The sequence below is a fragment of the Sturnira hondurensis genome, unplaced genomic scaffold (assembly GCF_014824575.4).
Source record: "Sturnira hondurensis isolate 20B ecotype Veracruz unplaced genomic scaffold, ASM1482457v3 Scaffold0009719, whole genome shotgun sequence".
In the NCBI taxonomy this organism is placed as follows: domain Eukaryota; kingdom Metazoa; phylum Chordata; class Mammalia; order Chiroptera; family Phyllostomidae; genus Sturnira; species Sturnira hondurensis.
In genome coordinates this window covers 14,194,235-14,220,678 of record NW_028082350.1, presented here as the reverse complement: position 1 = coordinate 14,220,678, position 26,444 = coordinate 14,194,235, and the positions used below count along the sequence as shown (strand labels likewise).

Below are 26,444 nucleotides of genomic sequence, written 5' to 3'. Positions count from 1 at the left end.
TCCATTCTAAATGATAGCTTTGCTGGATAGAGTCATTTTGGATGTAGGTCCTTGCCTTTCATGCCTATAATTTGGATGTTGGAACGTTTAAAGATGCCCTGGAGGTTCCTAAGCCTCTCCTCATTTTTCTGAATTCTTGTTTCTTCATTCTCCTCTGGTTGAATGTTTCTTTCTTCCTTCTGGTTCAAACCACTGATTTTAGTTCCAGTTTCTTTCCCATTACTGTTGGTTCCCTGTACATTTTCCTTTATTTCACTTAGGATAGCCTTCATTTCTTCCTCTATTTTGTGACCTTGTTCAACCAATTCTGTGAACTCCTGATGACCAATGCTTTGAACTGTACATCTGATAGGTCGGCTCTCTTTGTTGCTTAGTTGTATTTTTTTTCTGGAGCTTTGATCTGTTCTTTCATTTGGGCCTTTTTTTTTGGTCTCCGTACAAGTGTTACATAGCAAGGGGTGGAGCCTTAGGTGTTCTGCCTAAGGGGGCGGGGCAACCCCCCTTGCTACATTGCGGTGCTGTATGTGGGGGAGGATCCGAGAGGGAACAGTGCTGCTTGCTCTTCTCTCTGCTGGTTTTCAGTCACTTCCCCTGCTTCCCACAAACAAACCTGGGCCCTTCTGGTGCTGGTGCCTGGGTGTGTGGTTTGTGTATGTTCTAGGACCCTGTGGGTCTCTCCAACGAACTCTCCCGTGAGGCTGGGAGTCCTCAACCCCAACAGGTGTTTTCAGTCAGAAGTTTGAGGCTTTATTTCCCTGCTGGAGCCCTGGGTTGTGGGTCTGTCTCGCTCCCCAGTTGTTCCTCCCGGTTTATCCACACATGGATGTGGATGTGGGACCCCCCAGTCCACCAGCTGCCCCCTTGCTGTGAGTCTCCCTACCGGGCTGCCCGTCTCCACACTCCTGATGGTCTGAGTGAGTGTTTCTTCTTTACTCCTTGGTTGTTGGAGTTCCATACAGTTTGATTTTGTCAGTTTTGGTTGTTTTTTGTTTTTAAATTTGTCATCCTTTTCGTTGTGTGAGGAGACACAGTGTGTCTACCTGCGCCTCCATCTTGGTCGGAAGCCCTCTCAACTTGCTTTCTCTTACTAGGAGTGAGGTTGGGTATTTATGTAAATAATGTTTGAGCCATTTCCATTCCTATTACCTTAAACTGTCAGTTTCTGACCTTTGCCCATTTTTCTGTGGGCTTGTTGCTCTTTTATTCAATTACAGGAGTCAAGCCCGTCACCGAGGCCTTGGTGTGGCGACCTGGGAGCCAGTGCTGGCAGGAGGTGAGCTGGTGAGGAGCACAGGGCCAGTCCAGGCATCCAAAGGGCTTACCGTGACGTCCACCACCAGGAAGTCCTCCAGTTCACTGACCGCAGAGATGTCCGGTGAGCAGAGGAGAGCCCAGCTTGGCCAGTGTTGTGCCCTGCTCCAGGGACCCGGACACTTGGGGAGAGGGGTCATGCGGGGCTGGTGAGTTGGTTGTAGTTTGGGGCAGATTTTGCTGTTTGCTCATTGAAGGGGCTTCTGCACCTGAATGTCTCTCATTAGCCTAAGCTGTTTTGATTGAATCACAAGATGCTTTTCCCCAGGGGATGTTCTGACAAGGAGCTCAGGATAGTTTAGCTGGATCTAATTGTCCTAATTATTCAGCAACAGACATAGGGTTATACAGGCCTGCTTTAGGGAAAAAAAAAGTTTTGCTCTCTCGAATCTGGAATGAGCTTACCTCTAGAAATGAATGTGGACAGAAATATTGTGCAGTGACGGGGACCTGGAACAGCCCACAGAAAAGATTCTCCATTTCAGAATCGGGGAGAAAAACTGGAAAGAGGTCCTCGTTCTGTGATGAATGTGCCACGAACCCTGTCTACTCCCCACAGAGGTAGGCGGGTAGGGGTACCGCAGTGACGCTGCAGCCCCGCCCCACGGCGAGTGGCCGAGCACCAGCCCCTGGTGCAGAGACAGCGCGCTGGCCTCCTCTGGTCTACGGCCCAGGGGCTGTTCAGACCCAGGCGGTGGGAAGAAAACGGCTTTTCACCTCCTACAAAGGGCTGCTGAAGGGCAGCCACCTGGGCCTCGCTGCACACTGAGTGTTTCTGCGCCCCACCCCCAAATTCTCGTGTCAAAGCGGATGCCCACGGTGGCAGCATCTGGAGGCGAGGCCTGTGGCGCCAGCAGGTCCTGAGGTGTTTTTAACGCCTGACTAGATCCTGATACAAATGCCGGTTTTTTCCCAGGCTAGTCAGTCATTCATTGGCAGTCCTTGGGACGAATTTTTAAATTTTCTTTTAAAATTAAGAGACTCGGACTTTTAATTACACCTTCATCGCAGTTTCAGTGCTTCAGCAGCTCTGATTCAGTCTTGACTGTGGTGGGGAAGGTAGGCAGGTGGGCGAGGGTCAGCTGACGGTACTGTGTGCACAGGTGGCGTGCGCATGGGTTTTGCGTGTTCTCGCTCACGACTCCCCCTCTCCGCACTGGAGAGTTCCTATGGGAATGAGAACAGGCAAGGACACTGAGGCTGGGAGACCTGCGCAAGCTCACCCAGCACTAGTAAGCTGCGGAGTCAAGGCTCAGCCCGGACAGTCCTCGAGAATCCTGTGCCACTGCTGGGATGCTTCTCAGGTGCGCGCATCTGATCGCACTTTACAGACATCGGAACAAGTGAGAGTTCTCACACGCATCACTGTGGTCACACCGTCTACTGCATGGCTGGAGTTTCCTTCCACGGTACTCAGCACTCAGCAGTTACATGTACAGTGAACAAAAGGTCACACACAGGTACAGGGATAGGAAGGATGTGTGCTGTCTCTGGAGAAGGCACAGGCGGCCCATATGAACAGGATTCCAGCGAAACAGCCGTGAGCAGTCTAACAGTCCGGGACTGCGCGGCCCTGCAGGCAACCTACGAATCAGCTCCCCGAGATGCTCCGTGCGGTAGCAAACACGCCACCTCCTACCGTGCCTACTTAGAAAAGAAAAGAAATCATCGCTCCAGGTCACATTGGGCAACTTTTATTAACTTAAATCGACATCATCAGCTCTGTCTGCCGGGTCCTTGTAAACACACCTTCTTTCGATCCACACCCACAGGCTCTTCTTGGTGCCACGGGGTCAAGCCAACTTGCTGTCACTGGTGTTTGTAATGGTGAAAACAGTGTTCAAGTAATCGTTACTGCACTGAAATATTTAAAAGAACATTCTGAGGAGTGTTTGAAAGCTGTGTCTATAAATAGTGATTGACATATTTACTTAGGTATTTGATGTTGAAAATAAACACATGAAACATCATTTTATTACACTGCTCTACTAACGAGGCTCGTTAATTAGGTACAATACTTCTAATGCTAAAGAATAAAGCTTTATAGTCATATTTATTTTATTCATAGGACTCACTGACAAAGAACGTCGTGTCCCGCAATGAGGAACTGGCCCAGTGCAATCAGCACTCCGTGGAAGTGACGGGGACTAAGGAGACCAGGTAACCGCGTTACACATGCTTTCCACACACAACCCTTCTCAACAGCAGGATTAAATGCGGACCAACTGCTTTTACAGGTTTTTGTGCCTAGATGGCGCTATAATTCCCACACACTGAAGAGAAAAGAAGCAACAGAACACAGTATTTTTAACAACCATAGTGCGTTTGGAACCTTCAGCCGTCCGCTGTATTGTCAGATCAGATTGGCAGCTGAAACTTCACATCCACCTGGGCCTGTTTGGCTAAGCTCACTATTTCAGAGAGCTTTACAACCTGAAAGAAAAAAAAATCTTTTGTCTACTTTCACAAAAATGTGACATTAACGCACGCTCCATCTTTTCCGTGGGGACTGTGGACCGTCCTGGCATCAGCCACGTCCCACTTGCAGGAGCCCTGAGCGCTCGGTCTAACCCTGCTATCAGCTGCGCCGTGGCCCTTGAGGACCGCGCCACACCGGAAGGTGCTGCGTATCTGATGTGTGTGTGCACCTGTTTTACTGCCTACATTTATCTTTCTTAAAGACAAAAACAGTGTGTCGGCTGGATACCACACAATGCAACCACACATAAATAAGGATACAGTCTTACCAACGCCGGGATAGGAGTTTGGATCTAGTTAGTATTTTACTTTCTACCAGTGAGGTGACAGTTACCAGTTTGAACGCCAGTGTTCTCGCTATGGTCTCTCTGAGAATACCCAGCTGGTGCCACACAGAACATCACGCAGATGAATTCTGCTGACGAACGACAAACGCAGCTTCTCGCCTTCCCCGCGGAGTCGTTAGAAGGCAGCTTCAGTGAGGCACCTTGGCTGCATGTCTCACTCAACGCCATGTGATCCTGGGTGAGGGAGTGCATCCAGCCTCCTTCCTCATCCCTAAAGACGAGCTTATACCACCACACTCACACGCAGTAAGGTGACACTCGGGAAAAGCTCGGCACGGCAAGCATGAGAAGTGGGTGACACAGCAGGAGCTGCCAGTGTCACTGTGTCACTAACACGCGTGCCTCCCACAGTCTCCCGGTCGGCAGAGGACCAGGGCCTGGCGCAGATCGGCTGTTCGCTTTTGTCCCTCCTGCGCCCTCGGGTCGGGGTCCTGCTGACTCTCGTCCTTGCTCTCCACGTCCACGAAGCTTTCCTTAATTCAGGCCCTCACTGCCAACAGGCATATTTTCAGGGACAGGTTGCAGCCTGCCCATCCCTCACCTCGCTGCACATCTAATATTGCCCCAGCCAGGCTCCTTCCGTCCCTCAAGGTCAAACAGGCCTTCTGAGCCGCTTTCCCCCTGCCACGCCCTTGCTCAGATCATAACTTAAACTCAGGATTGTGTGTAAGACCCTCTGTCTGTAAACCGCAGTGAAATTTGTTTACTAACAGGTCTTTTCCCAGAGTTGTCCCAAAGACACACTAAGGCCCTTACCATTCTTACGAAATGACAGTCACTCAGCAAATCCCAAAAGCCCACTACTGATTAACCCACACAGCCCGCAGGAGCATGCTGGGAAATGTCCGCAAACAGAGGTGGGAAGAACCCAGGGTTCTCCTTTGGAAACACCCGTGTGTCTGTGATGACCGAGTGTGCCGAGACACAGTGCAAAGTACAACAGGTGAGAGAAAATGTATGCAACGACCGTTTTATGAGGCGCAGTGCACACACGTACATGTGCACGCACACTGCTTGCCAAGTTAACTGCCCGTGGGGAAGGAGAAATCAGGAGTGGGTGTGGCAGTCAGATTCTCAGAATGTACTTTGTTCTACGGTCATGACACTTTGGACCAGGTAAGTATTTATATAATACACAAAAAATCGGCGGTTTTGTTTTCAAAGCAATTCCTTAGGAAAACAGTATTGAATGACACTGACTGTATACCAAGCTGGGATAAAACACACAGCTACTTAACGTGCATTTATTTAAAATCCCTTAAATTATGAGAAATACTTCAAGGACAGAAAAAACTGCGCATACAAATCTTACACTGCTTCCAGCAGGCAGTCGTGTTGCTGGCACTGTTTCCACACAACTGTCACGTCTGCTGAGTGAGCGAGCAAGCGTCACTCTGTGCGTCCGTGTGACACCGGGACAGGAGACCAGAGAAGACCTGTACTGCTGCATTTCTGCTGTTTATCTTCAACATCTTTTTCTACACTGATCATTTAAAAAGCTCAGAAATGACCAACGGCCCAGTAGCCACAAGAACCCTTACAGTTCAAATGTGACGTCTAAACACCACATGCCTGATTCTGGAACAAACAGTGTGGAGGCGAGCCTGGCACATGGGATCAAAGCAGAGAGCCCATCACAAGGCCGGCAAGGAACAGGGCTGGCAAGGAGGACTCAGGAGTCCCCCTGAAGAGGCTCCCACTGCCCAGAGGTGGGACCACTTGAGCATCAGTAAGAACAACTGAAATGGATTGGAACCCATCAAACAGGCGTAGATCCACTGAGGTCAGGCTAGCATGTGTGTGTGTGCGCACAGACTCCACGCACACCTCACAACAAAAGGAGAACAAAGCCCAGGTCACTTCCAGAGTGGAATGAACTCGCTCCTCTGAGAACTCATCAGTGAAGCAGATAACCAAGTAATTGTGCTGCTTTTCCTACGCACAGCTTACTTCCTGTCACTGATAACCAACAGTTGCAGATACCAGGGAGTTTCACTTTTTACAAGCACTCCGTAAAGAATAGCAGAATTAGGACAGTAGCACTTCGCATTTACGAAATACCATTAGGCCTGAGCTATAATTGCCAGTGACTGCCAGTGCCACCTACTGAGGAGTAACCTGATGTTAATCACACATTTCCTATGAAATTACACAACATCAGCTACAAAATATTCCTGCTCCTTGCCCCCCAAACCAAATACCCACGCGACCAAACTGGCAGACCAGGATGGCCAGCGGACAGGAAATACAGGGGAGAAGACACCCCAGAGACACACTCATTGCTGTCCTGACTATGGGAAAGGCCACAAGACCATCAGCTTGGCTTGTTCAACAACCTCCAGGAAAAGAAAAAACAAAGGAGAGTCTACAGATTAACAGAAAGTTAGTGACGTACAACCGACTGCAGTGCATACAGACTGCCATTCTGCAGCGGTGGGGCCCACTCACCATTTTAGCAGCTTCGTCCAGGTCGTCGCAAGCGAGAATTTTCAACCCACTGTCTGCGATCAGTGCCTTGGCGTCATCTACCTGTGTACCTGAAAAGTGCCGTGTGATGAAAGGTGTAAATGTCCGCACAGAGGCATTAAAGACGTCTGCCAACACGCACAGTGTGACACCGCAACATGCGAGCACACTCGTCATCTGGCACGGCACGTGGCTGAACCAGAGACGCGTGGGAACCGGAGGCACCGGCGACACCGCACTGCGCTTGACCAGCGTGATGAGGACGTCAGGCTCAAGACAAAGTGCCACGCACAAACGTCTCGGGTTGCACTGAGCGCAACTCTGAACAGCTTTGCCCCCTGCTAGGAAACTTTTAATGCCATGCTGCTCACATTCCCTGTCGCACGGTGCTCTCATCGGAAAGACACAGCTGTCCTTTAAAAGAGCTGAACGTTTCAGCAGCCAGGGCTCAGGACACGGGCACAGGCTGTCCACACTCACCCTGTAGCCGCACCACGATGGGGATTTTAATCTCCAAATCCTTCACCGCCATGACAATGCCCTGGGCGATGACGTCACACCGCATGATGCCGCCGAAGATGTTGACCAGGATGGCCAGTACCTAGGAGTAACGTGGGGTTTTTTTGGCAGGTTAAAATTTTAAAGAAATACATATGTGTCCTTCCTTCCCAAGAAAATAGCAGTGTTTGTCCCTTACGATAAAAGTCAGTTCTGGGGAACCCCTTTCAGACCCAGGAGCCGCCCCTCTGTAGGCCTCACCGCTCACATCTGGGCCTCCAGCGCCTGTTCCCCTCTGCCCACGTGCAGACCTCCTGGCGCCAGTCGCCTGTCCCCCTACTAACACAGCCGTCCACCAGCAGGACTGCCGGATCCTGCGCAGCAAGGCGATGCCACACACATCTCCTGCTNACGTCACACCGCATGATGCCGCCGAAGATGTTGACCAGGATGGCCAGTACCTAGGAGTAACGTGGGGTTTTTTTGGCAGGTTAAAATTTTAAAGAAATACATATGTGTCCTTCCTTCCCAAGAAAATAGCAGTGTTTGTCCCTTACGATAAAAGTCAGTTCTGGGGAACCCCTTTCAGACCAGGAGCCGCCCCTCTGTAGGCCTCACCGCTCACATCTGGGCATCCAGCGCCTGTTCCCTTCTGCCCACGTGCAGACCTCCTGGCGCCAGTCACCTGTCCCCCTACTAACACAGCCGTCCACCAGCAGGACTGCCGGATCCTGCGCAGCAAGGCGATGCCACACACAAGATCTCCTGCTCGTGCTCACTAACGGTCCCCGCCCCCTCCCCGCCCTCCCAACACACTCTCCACGCCAGCCAGGCCCCCGGCACCGCCCACTTCCATGTGCACACTTGCTCCCAGCTGCGCGTCACACCCAGCTGGGGCCTGCTGGGTTGGTGTGTTCCTTCACCATCACACTGACAACCCAAGTCTCTGTTCTTCCATCCTTTACATAAAATATTTTTACTTTTCATTTTTTAATGCACTGTACTCGGGTGGAGTTACAGACAGATCGAGGTACTGTAAATCAGCAGTTACAGAAGTTGTCTCTGGACAGAACTGAAGAGGATTTTTATTCTTTCTAGCTTTACAGACTTTTCATAGGAATACACTCCCATGCCAAATCACTAGCATTTTTACTATCTGACAATCTAGTATCTCTTCATCCTGTGTTCTAAGTCACAATGGGAACCTGCCTTTTTCTGCGGTTGACCTTTACTGGGTTGGACTGCAGCAAATGTTCTCCCACGATGGAGGACTTTTAAACTGAAATGCTCAGCTAGGGTGCCAATCACATCTGCCAGTGAATCCAGCGCCTCCTCACCTTTCGCACTCTGAAACACAAGCCCGCCCTTACCTTTTTATCGGAAGTGATGAGCTTAAATGCTTCCGTTACTTGATGGACTGTAGCACCACCGCCGACGTCCAGGAAGTTGGCTGGCGTCCCTCCGTGGAGTTTTATGATGTCCATTGTGGCCATGGCCAGACCAGCACCGTTCACTAGCGGGGCGGAGGGGAGGGAAATGGTGTGTGTAAGCGACAGCACAAAGAAGACACAGCACAGTAAGCTGAGCGGCCCGACAACGCGAGAACACGGTACCGAGACAGCCTATGTTCCCGTCGAGGCCGATGTAGTTGATGTCCGCCTTCGCCGCGTCTCTGTCCCTTTCATCTTCCTGGGTCCAGTCCTGGAGATCAAAGATCTTCTTCTGGCGATAAGCTGAATTAGAATCGAAGTTGATCTTTGCATCCATGCAGAGCACTTCAAGGGGAAAAAAAGAGTGATCTTAATTTCAAGACAGATACAATAAACCATCTAATAACCAAATATTCTTCAGTTCAGGGGAAAAACACATTCTGCTACTTTATTGAAAGTATATCAACTTATGTTCATTCACAGTGGATTCAAAGCTTTCTTCAAAAACAGAACTCGGAATTGCAACTACCCCTTCAAAGTTACTAATTCTATATATTTCTAGGCAACAGATGAAGAGGAAAAACACGGGAATATTTTTTAAATTACCAATCATCTGTCCACGCTCCTGGCCAGTTTAGGGCCCCTGCACTCGGGCCCCAAATTCCACCCCTCCCACCTGCTCAGAGACAGGGCGCCAGCAGGTCTGTCACTCCTGCATTGTAACTCCTCCCCCTTGCTATGGGCGCAATCAAACAGACTTGCAAAACGCAGTTCTTTCCTCCATCTTATTAAAAAGAAAACATTTCAGTCCTTACATTTGCCTTCCTCGTCTCTCCCTATACAGCAAAACTTATGGAAAGAACTGTCTGTTTAAAGCAGGGATCAGGAAACTATGGCGCAAGGGCCAGATTTGGCCTGCGAGTTAAGAATGGGTTTGCGGCTCTGGCTGGTGTGGCTCAGTGGACTGAGCACGGGCCTGTGAACCAAAGGGTTGCCGGTCCCAGTCCCAGTCGGGCCAGGGTTGTGGGCCAGGTCCCCCAGTAGGGGGCACGCCAGAGACAACTACACACTGCTGTTTCTCTCCCTTTCTCCCCCTCTTCCCCTCTCTAAAAACAGTATCTTTTTTAAAGTTAAGGAATAAGAGGCCACAGGAGCAGCTTACAAGTGTGTCTACTGGCCCCATCTGGGGTAATCTGAGCAACAACGGGAAATGGACGAAACCTGGATTGCAGCCCGTCTGACATAAACAAACAAATGGACAAGCAGATGGAGGAGAGGGCTCTTCTTCACAAGGCAGTGCCAGGCAGTCAGCACAGGGGCTGATGGGTCCGAAAATCGTCAGGAGATTCCCAAACTAACGGGCACAAGTTTGATCAGGGACATAGTCTCAAAACACTTTCCCACGAATTTCCTAATAATTGCAAATGGAAAAACCAGGGATTTGATCGTCAAGAACTCTGATGGACACGACCCGAGTCAGCTGATGCTGGCTGGTTCACACGGTCAGTGATGAGCAGACAGCAGAGCGCACCTCCTGGCACCGCGTGCCGGGAAGGAGAAAACCCCATGACGGAACTCAGGCAGGGAGACCTGAACGGAAGAACGTTTTGCAAAACAGACGACTCCTCTCCACAAAAACAAAAGCGTGGACTGTGTGTGTGTCCAGGTCAAGACACAAAACAAACGCGAGGCGCTCTCTGAGGCCACACCGAGCTGGCACCTAAACCCACTGTGGCGCAGGACCAGGCAGGAGTGGGGGGCGTACATCGGTGCTGCCGGGCGCTGTCTCCACTTGGCAGATGTGTCGTGGACTAGATAGCACTTTATCAACACTCAGTTCCCTGGTTTTTTATAAACATACTGAGGTTACACGAAGGAGTGTTTTTAGACTCCAACATATTTAGGGGTGACCAAGAACAGTATCTCCAATTGGTGCTTGAATGACCCTGAGAACCTACCTGTACACACGCGTACTACGTAGAGAGAGAGAGAACAGTGACGCAGAGAAGGCAAATGTAAACGACTGGCGATCCGGAGCAGATGATAAAGGGAGTCCCTGGCACTACTTTATCTCTGCATCCGAAGGGGGGGCGTATCATTACCACATTCACAGCAAGCAGTGACTTAGCAAAGTTCACCCATCATATTAAATTGATGCTGGTGAACAGAAAAAAGTACTGGCAATTTCTGTCATTTCCCATATGAACTATGTAACGATCCATTTTTCATGTTCAAAATTCTTAGTTGCATTTAAGTTATATATCCATTAAGAAACTGACCACTTTGATAACTCTTCCTTCCAAAGAGCACTACACACTTTGCAGTTTGCTCGGTTCTAAATATTTTCTCATTTCCATTATTTCTTAATTAACTCATGAATTGAAGTATTCTCATTGAATTTTTAAAAAAGGATGATGTCTTACATTAATTTCTAATTATACTGCTGTGTGCTTAAAGACTATTAACTATGTTATTCTTAGCTATTTATTGAGACTTTTAAATTGCAGGTCAATATTTTTTAATTGGCATGAATTTTGTTAAAAATGTTGGATGAAGGGTTGTGCGTGTGTGTATGTGTATCCACTATGTTAAAAAAATTAATGTGCTGTTCAAAAAAATAAGTGAGGAGCACCGAGCAAAGGCAATAGCCTTTACTGGGTGTCTTGGGCACAGGCTCCAAAGGACCGAGACAGGCTCACCCGGGAGCCAGTGGAGGGCGATTCTCCACTGCAAACCCTCTCAGGGCGAAATCCCCAGGAAGCAGATTTAGGTCTGAGCTCCATAATGGAAAAAGTTTTAAAAGAAAGACATGATATTTCAGTCTTTCCCTTTTCAACACATGTAGAAGAAAAGCTGTCAAAGGGACAAGCCACCCACATTTCTCCGGTGGCCAAAAAGAAAGACCCACCGTGTCTCTGCAGTGGAACACTCAGGGCGGTCAGGCCGGCACATTCCCCAAAGCTGCGGCGCCTCCGAGGCCACACCGGGCACTCCACCGGGCACTCCACCCGGCACAGCCCAGAAGACCCTCCGGCAGTTCTGGCTGCGTGCTGTCCGACGCGGTGCCTACATGTGGCTAAGGTGGGGCCCCTGAAACGTGACTACTGTGACTGAGGAGTACTTGAGCCTTGTTATCATTTTAATTAATTTTTGACAGTCACATACAGCCGGTGGCCACCACACTGGGCAATGCAGCTTTAAGCCCTCTGCGTGTACCTCAACATATAGCTAAGATATTTAAAGTGTTCGCTTTAATCAGCCTCTTTAATGTTTATATTCCCTGTTTACCACAAAATAAACTTCTACATAGGAACGAGTTCATTTCCTTATGCATTCAGCTCTCTGAGTCAAGTGCACAGTAGGCGGGCGAGCACACCACCAGTGTTGGGTGAGGGGACAGCGTACCGGCTCCGTCAGAGTCCTCCACCATCGGGTTGATCTCCACCATGGTCGCGTCGTACTTCAGGAACAGGTTGTAAAGCTTGACCATGTTTTCTGCTGCCGAATCCACGACGTTGGGCGGAAACCCCATCTTCTGCGCCAGCTGAAAGCAATTTGTCTCTTTAGTAAGGGATGCCGTGCATGTCCAGACGACACTCAATGACTGCACATCAGAACGGGTTCATCTGCTACTTAAGTAAACCGGACCAAATACAGGGGCCGCTGCCACCACTGAGAGCTTAAACAGACGTCTGCACTGAAGACCGTCCTCACGGGCCGGGCTGCGTCCCTTTCCCAGCCGAGGGAGAGGCACAGAGGCCACGCACTGGCCGCTCACCTCGTGGTCAGGTCCGTGCTCATCCCACAGCCTCCACAGGGCCCCGCAGCCTCGTGGCCAGCCTGGTTTACGCTGCACTAAAACTACACACTGGGGATACAGACGGCGGCTCACTGATGGTCCAGGGGCCCAAACAGTGTGTCGCCTGTTAGGTGATTTGTGACGAGCATCTACCAAGCAAGGAGGCCGCGCCTGTCTCACAGGCGTCACCTCATTCCACACTCTACTGGGCACACGGTGGCAGAGGGGTCGAAGGAGCTCACAGATGTGTGTATGGAACACACTACAGTTGGTAAATATAATACAGGCAAAAACTCTGTTTTGCACACACCCAACTGGGACCTACTTTTGCCCCACCCTGTGTGGCAGGCCCAAAAGATACAGGGTGTGAGCTTCTGATCTCAGAGGAGTCCGCAGGCTTGAGCGGGGGTTTCTAACGACGTCTGCACCGAGAGCTCTTGAAAGAGCACATCTGTGAAGGCCCCAGCCGAGAGGGGCGGACTCACAAGCCCGACAGCGGACCCCGCGTCTGCGTCCCCCCGCCTGCCGTGCCCCTCAGGAACGCCCCAGAGGGCTTTCCTCCCCAGGCTGTGTCACGGGCTGCACCTCATCCCACGTTCGGTGACAGGATCTCAAGTTCCTGGAGGGTGAATGTGATTTTTTGGCAAAATGCCCAGTATACCAGGCATTTGGTATACTTTATATACCAATATATAAAGTAACTGATCAAGCTAAGAAATGCCATTTTTGGTTAAGGCTTAATTCAAATAAAGAATAACAAGCCCTGACCAGTGTGGCTCAGTGGATTGGGCGTCATCCCCAAAACCAAAGGGTCACCAGTTCAATTCCCAGGCAGGGCACAAGCACGGGCTGCGGGCCAGGCCCTGGCTAGGAGAGTGCCAGAGGCAATGGACAGGTCACAACCCACTCTTTCAGGCTTGAACACCCGAAAATTCCAGCAGACTTCTGATCAACCCAGAATGCCATTAATCTGCCAAGCACTGTGCTGGGTGCAAGTTGTGCTCCTCGCTCAAAAAGCTGCAGTCTCTGTGGAGTCGTCCTCGGAGCACTCTTGTGAATGAAGGACCTCCTCCCTCACTCGCCTGCACGCCCAGCTGTCACCCTCACGTGAACACCTACTGGGTCGGACCTCTGTCCCCTTTCGATGCCTATGCCACTCACTTGTCTTAATGACTCACTTCCAGCTTTATCAGGGAAATCTCTCTGTCCCCTCTAAACTTTGGGGCAGTCAAAAATCTTACTCTACTGGACTTCAATACCAGAAGCTTCTTTTGACAATTCCTACTAACACATACAAATGTCACCCAAACTTTAATATTTGAACTCTTAGTTTAACATGGGTCACTGAGTTACATATCCAAGCCAAACAGCCTGCTCAGCAGTACTGCGAACGTTACCGAGCACCTCTTACAGGCCACGCAGCGTGTTCAACTGCACGCCCGGTCTGCCTGCTCTGGGGAGGGGGCAGGGGAAACGGAAGGGAAGGAGAAGCTCACGAGAACCACACAGACGACCAGTGAAGCCGTGGACAGGCTCGATCACGCATGTGCCTGCACAGAGAAAGGCCACAGCTTTCGGCAGATGCGTCAGTCCCCCCCCACACAGAGTGTGAAAGAAAAGGAGTGTGAGACGGTCAGGAAATGTGAATGGCTGGACCAGTAATGATACGAAGAATGACCGTTCACTGCACTAGGTATGGATATACATTATAGATACTTCTATAATGTTTCCGTTTCAAACAAGACACTGGCATGCCCTGACACTCAAAAGAATTATTTTAAGTTTTGTCAGTCATTTCACTTGTACAGAGTTAACTCTCTTTCTTCACATATTATAATTTCCTACCCAAAAGCTAGAAAGGTTTCGGAACATGACGTACCCGGACGGCTTGCTCCTTTTTGATGCCTTCTACAATATCGATAGGTTCCTTCACTATGGCTTCAGGATTTTCTGCAGCAACATCTTCAATGTTGACACCGCCCTGAGAGCTTCCTATTAATACAGGACCCTAGAGGGAGAAAACCAGCCAAAACTTTCAGATTTTATTTTGGACCCATCGATAAAATTTTAACATGTATTTGTGCACACTGTCAGACTTATATACCTGTTACTCCCCATTCCTGCTTTTAAATGCGCTGGAGAGTTTGTCCCAGTATCCCCTGCACAACGGCCCCTTGTACTGAATGTTCAACTGAGGTCACAGGACAGTGCAAAGGAGAAGACCACGGCTCATGGTGAGGCGAAGATTAAAAATATGTGCTAGACAAAACAGGCGTGCACCACCCCGGACGTACACAACCACGTGGGGACTCACCGTGGGCACGAGGGGTGAGGGAGGGGGCAGAAGGGGGAAAATTGGGACAACTGTAGTAACATGGACAGGAAAAAGATCCAAAAAGGAAGTTAAGAAAATGATCCATTTGCAATAGCATCAAAAAGAATAACATGCTAGGAAGAAACTTCACCGAGGAGGTGAAAGACCCGTATACTGCAAACTACAAAACACTGCTGAAGGAAACCGAGGCAGGCACAAATAGAAAGACATCCAGTGTTCATCGATCAAGAGACCTAATTTTGTTAAAATGTCCAACATTACCCAAAGCAATCTACAAATTCAGTGGAATCTATACTGTAATCCCAATGATATTTTTCCCCATACAATCTTTTTTCTGTTTTCAATTTTTTTTTGCAAAAATAGAAAAAAATATCTAAAACTCACACGGACTCTCAAAGGACCCCAAATAAGCAAAATAATCTTGAGAAAGGAAACAAAGCTGGAGGCCTCATACCTCCTCATTTCAAAACTACAGTAATCCAAAGAACGTGGTCCCACTATGCAGACAGACACAGGGAACAATGGAATGGGACAGAGGACCCGGTAGTAAACCCTCACATACGTGGTCAAACAGTCTTCGACAGAGGTGCCAAAGACCACACCACGGCTGAGGGACCGTATCTCCAACAAGTGCTGCAGAAACTGGATATTCACGAGTGAAATAATGAGGTCGGATCTTTACCTTACATATTCAAAAACCAGCTCAAGAAGGGTTAACAACCTAAATGTAGGACCCGAAACTAAAAATTCGTAATATAAAGCATAGGGGAAGAGCCTCATGACATTGGATTTGACAGGAATTTCTTGGATAAGACAACAAAGCCCAGGAGACAAAAGCAAAAATAGATAAATAGTTCTACATTAAACAAAAACTTCTTTACAACAGAAGAAAACCATCAACAGAGTGAAAAGGCAGCCTACAGAGTAGGAAAAAATATCTGCAAACCGTGCATTTAATGAGATTAATATGCTGAATATGCGTATACAGAGAACTACAACTCAACAACAGAAAACACAATGCAGATTAGAAATGGAGGATGGACTTGAATGGACGTGTCCCCAAAGGAGAGAAGCCTTAGCTTAGGCTGCTGTGACCAAGGTCTGCAGGCCTCGTAGCCTAGCCAACAGGCACTTCTCAGTGTGTGCTTCACACCCACGCGCGTCTCCTCAGCAGATGGCTGTTTGGCCACGACATTCATATTCTGTTCCAAATAGCTTTCTCATTTTTTGCAATACAGTTGTACCCCCTAATTTGCAGGGGACACATTCCAAGTCCCCCAGTAGATGCCTAAAACTACAGATAGTATCAAACCCTACATATATTGGGGTGGCCACAGAGTCCATTCATTTTTCCCCATAAGACGGCTCTAGTAGCGCTTAGTTGTCCTTCACTTCATTCAGAACGATTCTGTTAGGTTTTATGTGACAGCTGTCATATCAGCGTGCATTTTTAGAGTGAGAAGAAGGAAGAGAGAGGAGAGAAACATCAATTTGTTGTTCCAATTATTTATGCATTCATTGGTTGATTCTTGTATATGCCATGACTGGGAATTCAACCTGCAACCTTGGCATTTCAGGACAGTGGTCAACTGAGCCACCTGGCCAGGGCTGACAGATTATTTCATTGTTTAACAGGGGCCTATTTACAGGGATTCTAAAAAATTCACTATATCCCAAAAAGTAACACCAGCCAACTCCACAGTGGTCTAATATGAGAGCATCAAAGAACATTATACTAATGTCTTTGGCCAAATGGTTTTACTAGTACTATCACATTTTTAGTCTGAATTATTGTAATTACGTATTACTTTTGGTATTTCATTTTGCAAATGAAGTAACATTTTTTCCTTAATAAGACTGAGATAATTCTCTGATAACTGACATCCTTAAAATGAACTCAAATTTCATCCTCTTCCCTAACGCTCTAATCTCCAACAAAATCGACGTGGCGCACTGTGACGTCTGTACTGACGCACTCCCAGTTTGGACAGGTCCTCCCGTCACTGCGGGCTGCTCTGGATGTACAGTGTCACGGGGCTCCATCTCACATTGTTCAGGCACACACACCTTGTTTCGGGCCATAACAAAAAGTGAAAACATAGGAAGTAATAAAATGGCAGATGCTGATACACAGTACCAATGAAAAAGAAAAAATAGAGTGAAAAGAAGTGAATTTGTAAAGACAGAGTGTTTGCAAATGTGTGCGATGTGTGATGGGACTGCCAGGACAACCCACACAGCCGAGCTCTGCCACGCGGGGGACCCAGAGGGAAGGACATCCGAGCGGTCTCATGTCCTGAGTGGGTTTTCACTGCCACGTACTGCTACCTCAAGAGATAACCATATTTTGCTGTGTATAATGTGCACTCACGGTTTTGTGTGCATTACACACGGGATTATTACACCCCATTATTATACCCATGTATAATGCGCATCCTTGTTTTCCCCTAAAAAATCTGGGCAAAAATGTGTAATTAGACACAGCAAAATAAGGTACTTTCTTATAAAACTTAAAAGTTACAAAGACAATTTAAAATATCATTCAAACATTACTAGAAGATTTAATTAACTATAGGGACAAAAACCACAACATAAAAAAATAACAAAAATAACTTTTTTTAAAAGTATTTTTATATAAGAAAACTACTTTTAGGAGCATTACAATTTTTCTCTTGGCAAATCCTCACCAGGGCATCCAAATGTATATACCCAGCTTAGTCAGCATAAGCTACTGACCACACAGGCTCGGCGCCTAAAGCTTCGGCAGTGCACGCAAGCAGCCAGGCACCCACAGCGAAGAGTGACGGGCTGCCCACGCCCTCTAGCTCAGTCTGTGCAAGCCCCTTCGCCACCTGACGCCTTCGGCTCACTGCCGGCACTTCAGGCCCCGTGAGGACACGGTGTGCTCCGTGGGATCACACTGCTCGTCGCCGATGTTGCCTTTCAACTCACCAAGTACCAAATCATCCAGTGAGACAAACGCCAGACTGTCAAAAATAACAGGTTGAAAAAGACAACGCTGAAGCCGGGATACCCATTCTCTTCCTGGGTTCAGAGTCTTCCCTTTGGGTGGAGTGTTCTACTCTGCTGGAAATCACTCTCTCAGTCTGGAATCTGGAGATGGTTTCAGTTGCTCTTAGCAAGTCAACAATTTAGAAATCCTGTGGATTTTACTTCAGCAAGGCCTTGCCTAAGCTTTTTTTTTTTTTACCACAATATTATATATTAAATGTTACGGCATCAGTCATGCTACTTCTTAAATGACACAAAACAAACACTGGGCCGTGACATACACAACCAGAACTAATCATCGAGTTGTGAAGCAGTGCGTTAAGATCACCGGGCAGATCACGACCGCGTCACGCACCTGGAACGACCTCTCCATGGTGATGGCGAAGTAGTACTCCCGCCGCGGGTAGCGCCGCTCGCAGACCAGCACCTGGTTGCAGATCCTGCCCTTCTCTCCCGTCTGCTTGGTGAACAGCTTCTTCCCGATCATTTGAGAGGAGACAGCTTTCGCTTCCTCTGGGCTGCGGTAAGAAAAAGAACTCAGATGAGAAAAACGAAAGCATATGACGGCCAAAATCTCGTTTCATCTAACACTTCGATTCCAGCATCTTCATTGACTCAATAAGGAGGGGAGTCTTTGACAATGTGTGGTTCTCTGCTTTAACGGTGACGACTTTTCCAAAAAGGTGACTTACGAGAAAACTATCTTCACTCCCCCTTTGAGGCCGCTTTCAAACGTTCCCTTCCCTCTGCCGCCGGCGAGGACCTGCGCCTTTATCACCACGTCTTTTGAGCCTGGAGGAGAAACACTATCAGACAAGCAGCATGGGTTTCATCACAGAGAGAAAACAGTGGTCGCAAGGATGCTCAACGCACTTGGGAAAAGCAGATGACCTCAGGGAGGACTTCAGCAAAGATCAGGAAACACAAAAGTGGAGACGGAAAACATAAAACAGAACTAGCAGCTGAGGCGTACAGTAGCTGAAACGAAGAACACATTAGAGGGAATTGGCAGCAGATATCTGAAGCAGAGGACCAAATCAGTGATTTGTAAGACAAGTAGCAGAAAACACCAATCAGAACAGGAAAAAATCCCCCAAATTGAGGCTAGTTTAAGTGGCCTCTGGGACCACCACAAGCTTAACAACATTTGCATCATGAGGACACTGGGAGAGAGAAGCAAGAGACTGAAAACCTTTTTGAGGGCATGACGACAGAAAACTTCCCTGACCGGGTGGCATCTAAGGCACGTAGGCCCAGGAAGCACAGGGAGCCCCAAACAAGGGGAACCCAAAGAGGCTCCCATCGAGACACGTCATGACTGACATGACAAAGAGTGGATCTTGAAAGCAGCAGGAGAAAGAGCAGCCAGTGTTCCACAAGGGGGCGCCACACCTTGTGCAGTCAGATCCTACATCCGTGTGTTGTGATGCTGGTGACTCACAGCGAAGGAAGTCACCAGCTGTAGGGCCCAGTGGCCTCAGCCCCACACTGACTCGGCTTCTCCTGCCACCCACAGGACGAGGGAAGCACCAGTTTGTGACACCTGCAGTGCACGTACCCTAGCACATCCGCAGGCATGAGTGTTTAAGAAATGTGCATTAGCATTTTATAGTGATTCAAGAGGCAAGGCAGCCAGAATCAGCATTGGGACTCGCTAGTTTGATGGACAAAGGCAGGTGTATTTCTAAGGTACCTCATGCCACACCCTGTGTGATTAAGTCCCATAACCACTATCCTACAATATTTCTGACTCACTGCGACAGACAAAAGTTGTTAGCCTCCACACAGCACATCCTTCACAAAGCAGCTTTCTGCCCCCCTGGATGGAGAGGTCCCTGTCTAGTCACTGCAGTCACCATTCGTAGTGCTCTTCAATGAGGGCAGACTCCGGGGCGGGGGGCAAGACGCGGCCTGCCCCTCGGGCTCTGCCCTGGAGCTGCCCCCTGCTGCCCCCACCACTTGGGAGTCCGAGTCCTGTAGCTCTTGCCGGAAGTAATCAGTTGCATTATATCTTACACATAACTATTTTTCTTCCATAGTTAAGAATCACTAAAGATTTTTACAAAGAGTAAAGAATTCAAAAGCTTGGCATCCAAACAATCCTACCCATTTTATGAGAGTTCTACAAATTTTTTTCTAATAGAACAACAGTGAAATAAGACTAAATGAGAAAGTAGATGAAAAAATTCAAAAAAATTATAATAATTATAAAATTTGGAAACAAGAAGAAACAGCTTTTACTGATTTCATTATGTATAAATCAGGCCCTACTAATATTACTGTATGGAAAACATTCAGCATTATTATGAAGGAAAGAACTAGTAAACAAGAAAATCACTCAAAAGATTAACAAAAATTTTAAAAAAGAAAGTCAAAGGGTTGGGAATTGATCCTTAAGGACACAGGGTAGAATAAGAAAAACATAAACTTTCTCAACTACATTTCCAAGTTTTCCTTCCTTCTTAGCAGTCTTCTTTAGAAATTAACATTTAGGTCATATATAAAAAGCCCAAATCTCAAGGCAGTTTATTAAAAAGTAGCCTTTGCAAGAAATACTATAGAAATATAAAGTACAATCATGAGTTTTCTTCTAGCCTTGACCACTGAGCGCCTTTTATACGTGGTGCTTCCAAGGTAACAAGGAGGTCCATCTTTTACCACGTCCAAGTTCAAACTACGGATCACCATCAATTAACAAAAATTTCACCCAAACTGGTGTGAATTTACACAAGGCTTTTACTAAGTAAAAAGTTTGCTTGTAATCTAATGTTTCAGATAAACATCAACATAATGTTTCAGATTAACAACAATAAAAACGGTGAATGAAAAAGCAGGTCTGCAAGGCACGGAAGTCATGGCCACCAACCACGTCTGAAAGCGCTGTCTGTGAAACCTGGCCACTGTGGTCGCGAGCACACCCTCACTGCTAAAAGAAACCCGTTCTGGGAACAAGCAGGTACAAGCACAGAGGGAACTTTAAACTTTTTAAAACATTTTTCAATGTTCCATATCTTTCTTGAAAAATTAGTAACAGCAAAGTCTTCACCAAAGAACAATTAAAGCCATGTAATCAAAGGTACATACATGACCGATTAACTGTGCTAACCCATAAAGATATTGGTGGAATTAATTAATTAAAAATTTTAGAGAAAGGAGAAGGGAGAGAAAAGAGTAGAAGAGAAACATCAATGCGTGGTTGCCTCTCATGTGCCCCCTACTGGGGACCTGGCCTGCAACCCAGGCATGTGCCCTGACTGGGAATTGAACTGGCAACCTTTAAGTTTGGAAATTGACACTCAGTCCACTGAGCCACACCAGCCAGGGAAGATATTGGTGGAATTTTAAGTACTGCTAAAACTAAAACATATTACATAGCTAGTATATTACTCATTATTAAGTTTTCTCATTAAATCATTAAAAAATAAACTGAAGATTATTTTCTAAAGTCAAAATTTATGTTTTAATTACAAGATTAAATTTAAATTAACAAAAGATATTAAGATTTCTGTTATCAATTAAAGAACCTACTAACAGACAAAGGCAACTACTTAATTCATTTATATTCACTTATATAATTCATTTATATTCATTATAATTCATTTATATTCACTATAACTCATTTATATTTCTTATGTATACTTCATTTATATGGACTATATATAATTCATTTATATTCATTATTCTTAATTCATCAATATTTATTGGTTACCCAAATGTCAGGCACTCTTACTTTTCTATGAGTTGGGGAGATATCAGTGAAGAAATTAGACAAAGAAGCTCTATTCTCATGGAGTCTGAATTCTAGTGCTCAACTTTCTGTTTTCCCCTTGGCTCCCTATTTTTAATGTCCAAAAAGGTTTGGGGGGCAGATAGTGAGCCTCTCTTTACAATCACATGAACGGCAGACTGCCCTTCACCACTCTGAGGAATCACCAAGCAGCCACACCTTCCCACTGCGGAGCGGTAAAGCGTATTCCCTCTCACCCCACCGCAGCTGACTGCAGATCAGACTTCGGCTTCCTAACGCACTGTAACAAAGCCTTCAGTTCCCAGCACCGTAGGAGCTCATACTCATAATAATTTTAGAACATCGGCAATCATAAAGTCCTGCTTTCTAAGTAAACTATTTACTTTTTAATTTTATTAATAAAATAAAAACTAAAAGTTGTTATTAAACCAAAAGTAAAGTTCGCATCTTCTCAGAGGTGCCATGTCAAGGTGGCGTGAGTTTTTTTATTTCAGTACCTAATTTTTTGGCGATGGCATAAGCTTCGTCTGGCGACCTGGCCACATGTCCCTTGGGAACGGTGACCCCGGCGTCTTGCAACAGCTCCATGCTCATGTACTCGTGCAGAGAGAGGTTCCTCTGTTGCTGCTGCTGCACCTGGAGTCCATGGTTGTTAAACAGTCCGGAGCTCCCCAGAACCTGAAGAAATTGGGGATGTATTTACATATGACAATCATTTGGCAGTCGTTCTTATCAAAGACACCTTCTCAAAACACTTTGTTTCTATGGAGTACTTGGTTCTTCCTAACTGTAACAAACTTGTTATGCTCAATAAGAACATACGCAGTACCCAAATCACAACATAAAACTAAAAGCTAATCTACGAGATAATAGCAAATGTTACCCTTGCAGTTTTACTCATTTCCTCATCATCTCTCATCTGGGTTTTACCACACTATCTCCAACGACCTACAGAGCATTTCCGTCTCAAAGCCAAATTCAGCAGATCTAAAACTAGTCTTCTCTCCCAAGTGAAAACCCTTCCCAGCTTTCTTCTCTCCAGCATTCCTTCAGCACCCGACAAACTGCCTGGCACTTGACATGTGAAAATCAAATGACTGGGCACCATTACTCCTTCACACACTCAAGACTCAAAAGCCTGTACTGGACGTTGCGGTGCCCGGTCCAGTCCTCCCTCCAGGACCACGGCGGTCATGGCCCGAGCTGCGGGGAATGCGGGCTGCTCTCAGCGGGGATGGGAGTCATCCCTCTGTTGGGTGCATGCACGCTGCATACACTGCCCGCCCACTAGTCACGTAGCAGCCACGTGGTTCCGAGATCGACTGCCATGTATCGCAGTGCTTGGGTGCGAGCCGCCCTTGTGTTACCTCAGGATGGCCCCAGAGCCTCTGTCCCAGCGCTAATACGTGTCTCACCATAATTGTTCCAGCGTGTTATGTTGCTGCTGCTCATCTTACTGTGCCTGATTTGTACATTAACTTTATGACAGGTAGGCATATACAGAAAAAAATACATCCAAGGGTTCCGTGCTGTCCGTGGTTTCAGGCCTCTGCTGGGGCTCTGGGAACACGTCCCCACGGTGAAGGGGAGACTTCTGGGTATCTGCACAGTTTCTTTCAACTACTTGTACTCACAGAGAATTAGCAAAGACACAGAGGGCGCTGCTGAGAGCTTTTATACCACTTTAAAGGCTTTTAAAAAATATCTGAGGTATCTCATCCTTTCATACCAAATTCAACGTGTGACCTTGAAACAGTTTCCTAGGACTCTGCACTTCCAAGTCCTCATCCACAAAAGCAAGGGGACAGACCACCAAGGTCCTTCCAGCCTCTAAAGCCACGTTCCTTGATGTGAGGGTGGAAGAGAAGATGTCATTAAGACAATGCACCGGGCATCTCCATACAAAGAAATGAAGGCTTACAAAGGAATATCCAAAAGGATAAAGATTATGGTTACAATGAAAACATAATCTACCAACTACACAGCACCCTTTACGATTCATTAAGAAGAAAGCCCAAGGCCAAAACACATCATGTTTCCTATTAGAAAACAAACTCCTGAAAACCACTACCTCTGGGCTGAAAGTAAGAGCAGCTTCTAAATGAGAAAGACAAGGGTCAAAATCAATTCCTTTACACGTCTGAAGAGTTACTTCTTACAAAGCCAATTACGCCCTTCCTCAAGTTTCAACGTATCAGCGTTGAAAAGAATCAGGGCCTGGAAAAGAATCAGCGTTTTCAGGGCCTGGAAAAGAACTGTAGAGCAGTTTCAAGCGCACGAGCTCGAGCCAGACAGTTCTGGAATTACACCTGAGCTCCGACCTTACCTGTTCCTGACCTAACCCAAGTTACTCGTCCTCTCGGCGACAGCTGCTTCATCAGCCGCGCGGGTGTTAAGGCCTCCCCTGCAGTGCTGCTGAAAAGCCTAGTAAGACTCCGAGCAAAATGCCAGCACATAGCTGGCACACAGGCAACACTAAAACCAAACCAAACCAAACCAAACCAAACCAAACCTGTGGCCATGATGCTATAATGTATCCCATTATAGGGATACACTTCAAAAGATGAAGTGACCCAAAACACTGTTTTCTTACTTCCCCAGCTGGTCACCCGGGAAACATCATCTCATTGCCGTGGGAGCGAACAGGGCGGGCGGTACACGACGGCCCGCGGGAGGGAGGCAGTGAACTTCCCCGCCTCGCCCCAGGAAAGCCCTCAGCAAGCACCGCAGTCCCACCTCCGACAGCTCCCCGGGAACACCGAGTGCACCTGAAGGGCACGTCCCGTCCCCAAAGGGGGCCGCGAGAGCCTCGGCCCGCCTAGCAGGACCGGGAAGAGCAGAAAGGGACCGCTCGGCCCCCGCACCTGCCCTCCGACCCCACCCCGGCCCCCCGCCGCCCCCCCGCACCTGGGGGAGCAGTGGCAGCCGGGTCGCCAGGCTCCTCACGGACGGAGGGCCGGACCCAAGCGACGCAGACAGGAGCCGGTTCGAAGCCCCGGGCGAGCCGCCCGCAGAGCCGGCGGGGCACCCGGTGTCAGCCAATGTCACTGATGTCAGCTGGGCCTCGGATCCCTTCCCACCTGGCCTGCCGGGGCCGAGTCTCCCGCCTCGCCCTTCCTCCCACCGACCCTCCGAGCACGAGCAGGCTGGGCTCCGTACCTGGGCGGCGGCCCCCAGCGCCCTCCGGGGCGGGTGGCTCCTTAGGGTAGCCGCGACCAAGAGCCGGCTGCAGAATATGGAGGCCGCCATTTCTGCGTTCGACCCGTCCCCTCCGCGCCTGCGCAGGCGCAGCGAGGGGGGGGCCCCGCGACGCAGAAGCTCGGCCTCGCGGCGGGTGGGGCCGAGGGTTAACCCAGCGGTGCCGGTCGCCCTAGGAAGGGAGGGCAAACGCAGAAACTGCTGGGCTCGGGAGAAGCAGGCCTAGGCGAACTTTGATCTTTGGAACTGGGCACCACTCAATATCCGAACTGCGGCCAGAGAGCACCTGAACCCAGTGAAAGGAAATGGAAGGGCAACCAGCACCTGCACCTGTGTGTGTGATCTTCTCTGAGTCTCGGTTGCTTCACCTGTGAGGTGATGTGCACTCAAAGGCCAAGCCTGGCCAGGTGCTCAGTTGATTGGAGTAAGTCCCAATGTACGACCAGGTTGCGGATTTGATCCCTGGTCAGAGCACAGGCAACAATCAACCAATGAGTGCATAGCTAAGCGGAAGACAAATCCATGTTTCTCTCTCTCCTCACCCCCTTTCTTTCTCTGAAAAATCGATAAATTTAAAAAGGTACTGTTATTATACACTCAGGGAATAAAAAAAGTGGATATGACTTCTCCTTAAATGAGTTGGCCACGTGATGTGCGTTGGCCCCGGGGACAAACGTGGCAAGCAGAGGGTGAGAAGTTCCTGCACTCTGCGGTTTGCACTTTGTGCTCCTCGTGAATTGTGCTGCCACGAGAACAAGTCCGGTTACCTTTCTGGGTGAGGAGCAACATGCATCCCGTTGCCTCCACCAAGAGCCGGCCCACACCAGTGAGGCCATCCTCAGCAGGCAAACCACCACCACCACCAACAGCGACGATGCCCCCAGCACAGACAAGCCGACGTGGCCATGCAGCTGGGCCTGAGAATTATAAGTGAAATAAATAGTTGTTTCAAGTCATCAAGTTTCGGGATAGTTTGTTATGCAGCAAAAGTAACTAATACACAAGGACAGGAGAGGAATCTGAGTGCAAGCCTGTGTTCAAAGCTCCTGTTCCTCCCTCCGATGAAAGAGGGGCCTTGGAAAGTCCTGTACTCCATTTATGCGTGCAGCACTCCCTTATCAAGTGAATGTTTGCTGAGTGACTAGGCTAGCAGACGTCAGGTGCTCAGCTGTGTTTAGGTTCACTGATTTGGACTAGGGAGTATCCTCTGTCATCAGAGCTTACAGAATCATGGCTCAAGGAAAAGAAATAATAAATGAACTAAGAACTTATGTAAGTGTGTTGAGAGATAAAAAGAAAACCAACAGGAGACTTCCGCCAAGATGGAGGCGTAGGTGGAAACGCTGCGCCTTCTCCCACAACCAAGTTTGAATACAACAACAAAGATGCAGCCAAGGAACAGAAAATTGAACTATCTGGAAGTCCAACAACAATGAACCGTTCTACCGGATGGGTAAGAGGGGCGGAGCCAGCAGCAGAGCAGGGTCGGGCAGGAAGGATCCTCCGACCCAGGTGCCCAGGCATCCGGGGTATCGCTGGTGGACCCAGTGAGGGCTTGGGACGGTGGGAGTGAGAAGTGAGACGGACTGCGCAGCCCCCAGCAACGAACCCAGCAGCGGCTGACCGCAGTCACACATTCGTGAGCCGTGGGATGAATCGCACGGCCCGCAGTGGCGGCGGGAGGAAGCAAAGGGTGCTCGCCATTGCCTTCTTTTGGCCCCGCCCCCACATACAGCGTCACAACCCAGCGACTGGGTCGCCCTGCCCTGGTGAACACCTAGGGCTCTGCTCCTCATATGTAACAGGCACAAATAATCCAAAA

At 48.3% G+C, this 26,444-nt stretch overlaps 1 protein-coding gene across 1 annotated transcript; it reads right to left on the bottom strand.

The window, feature by feature from the left end:
- Nucleotides 1-2,983: 2,983 nt before the first annotated feature.
- SUCLA2 (succinate-CoA ligase ADP-forming subunit beta) lies at nucleotides 2,984-24,715 on the bottom strand. Its single transcript, XM_037057615.1, has 11 exons — nucleotides 24,584-24,715; nucleotides 21,922-22,102; nucleotides 18,369-18,468; nucleotides 18,032-18,194; nucleotides 14,209-14,337; nucleotides 11,936-12,074; nucleotides 8,714-8,875; nucleotides 8,471-8,613; nucleotides 7,083-7,203; nucleotides 6,585-6,673; nucleotides 2,984-3,744 (listed from the first exon to the last, which is right to left on the bottom strand). The coding sequence occupies exons 1-11, from the start codon at nucleotides 24,671-24,673 to the stop codon at nucleotides 3,670-3,672; spliced, it is 1,392 nt and encodes a 463-aa protein (XP_036913510.1). The 5' UTR covers nucleotides 24,674-24,715; the 3' UTR covers nucleotides 2,984-3,669.
- Nucleotides 24,716-26,444: the final 1,729 nt, after the last annotated feature.

What these genes read in the sequence shown, in the direction of transcription:
- SUCLA2 (XM_037057615.1), bottom strand. Translation starts at nt 24,673, where the DNA reads ATGGCGGCCTCCATATTCTGCAGCCGGCTCTTGGTCGCGGCTACCCTA. An exon ending in TCATCACTTCCGATAAAAAG is followed by an intron (nt 7,204 to 8,470) that starts GTAAGGGCGGGC and finishes CGTTACTCCTAG; the next exon opens with GTACTGGCCATCCTGGTCAA. An exon ending in TGGACGAAGCTGCTAAAATG is followed by an intron (nt 3,745 to 6,584) that starts GTGAGTGGGCCC and finishes TTTTTCTTTCAG; the next exon opens with GTTGTAAAGCTCTCTGAAAT.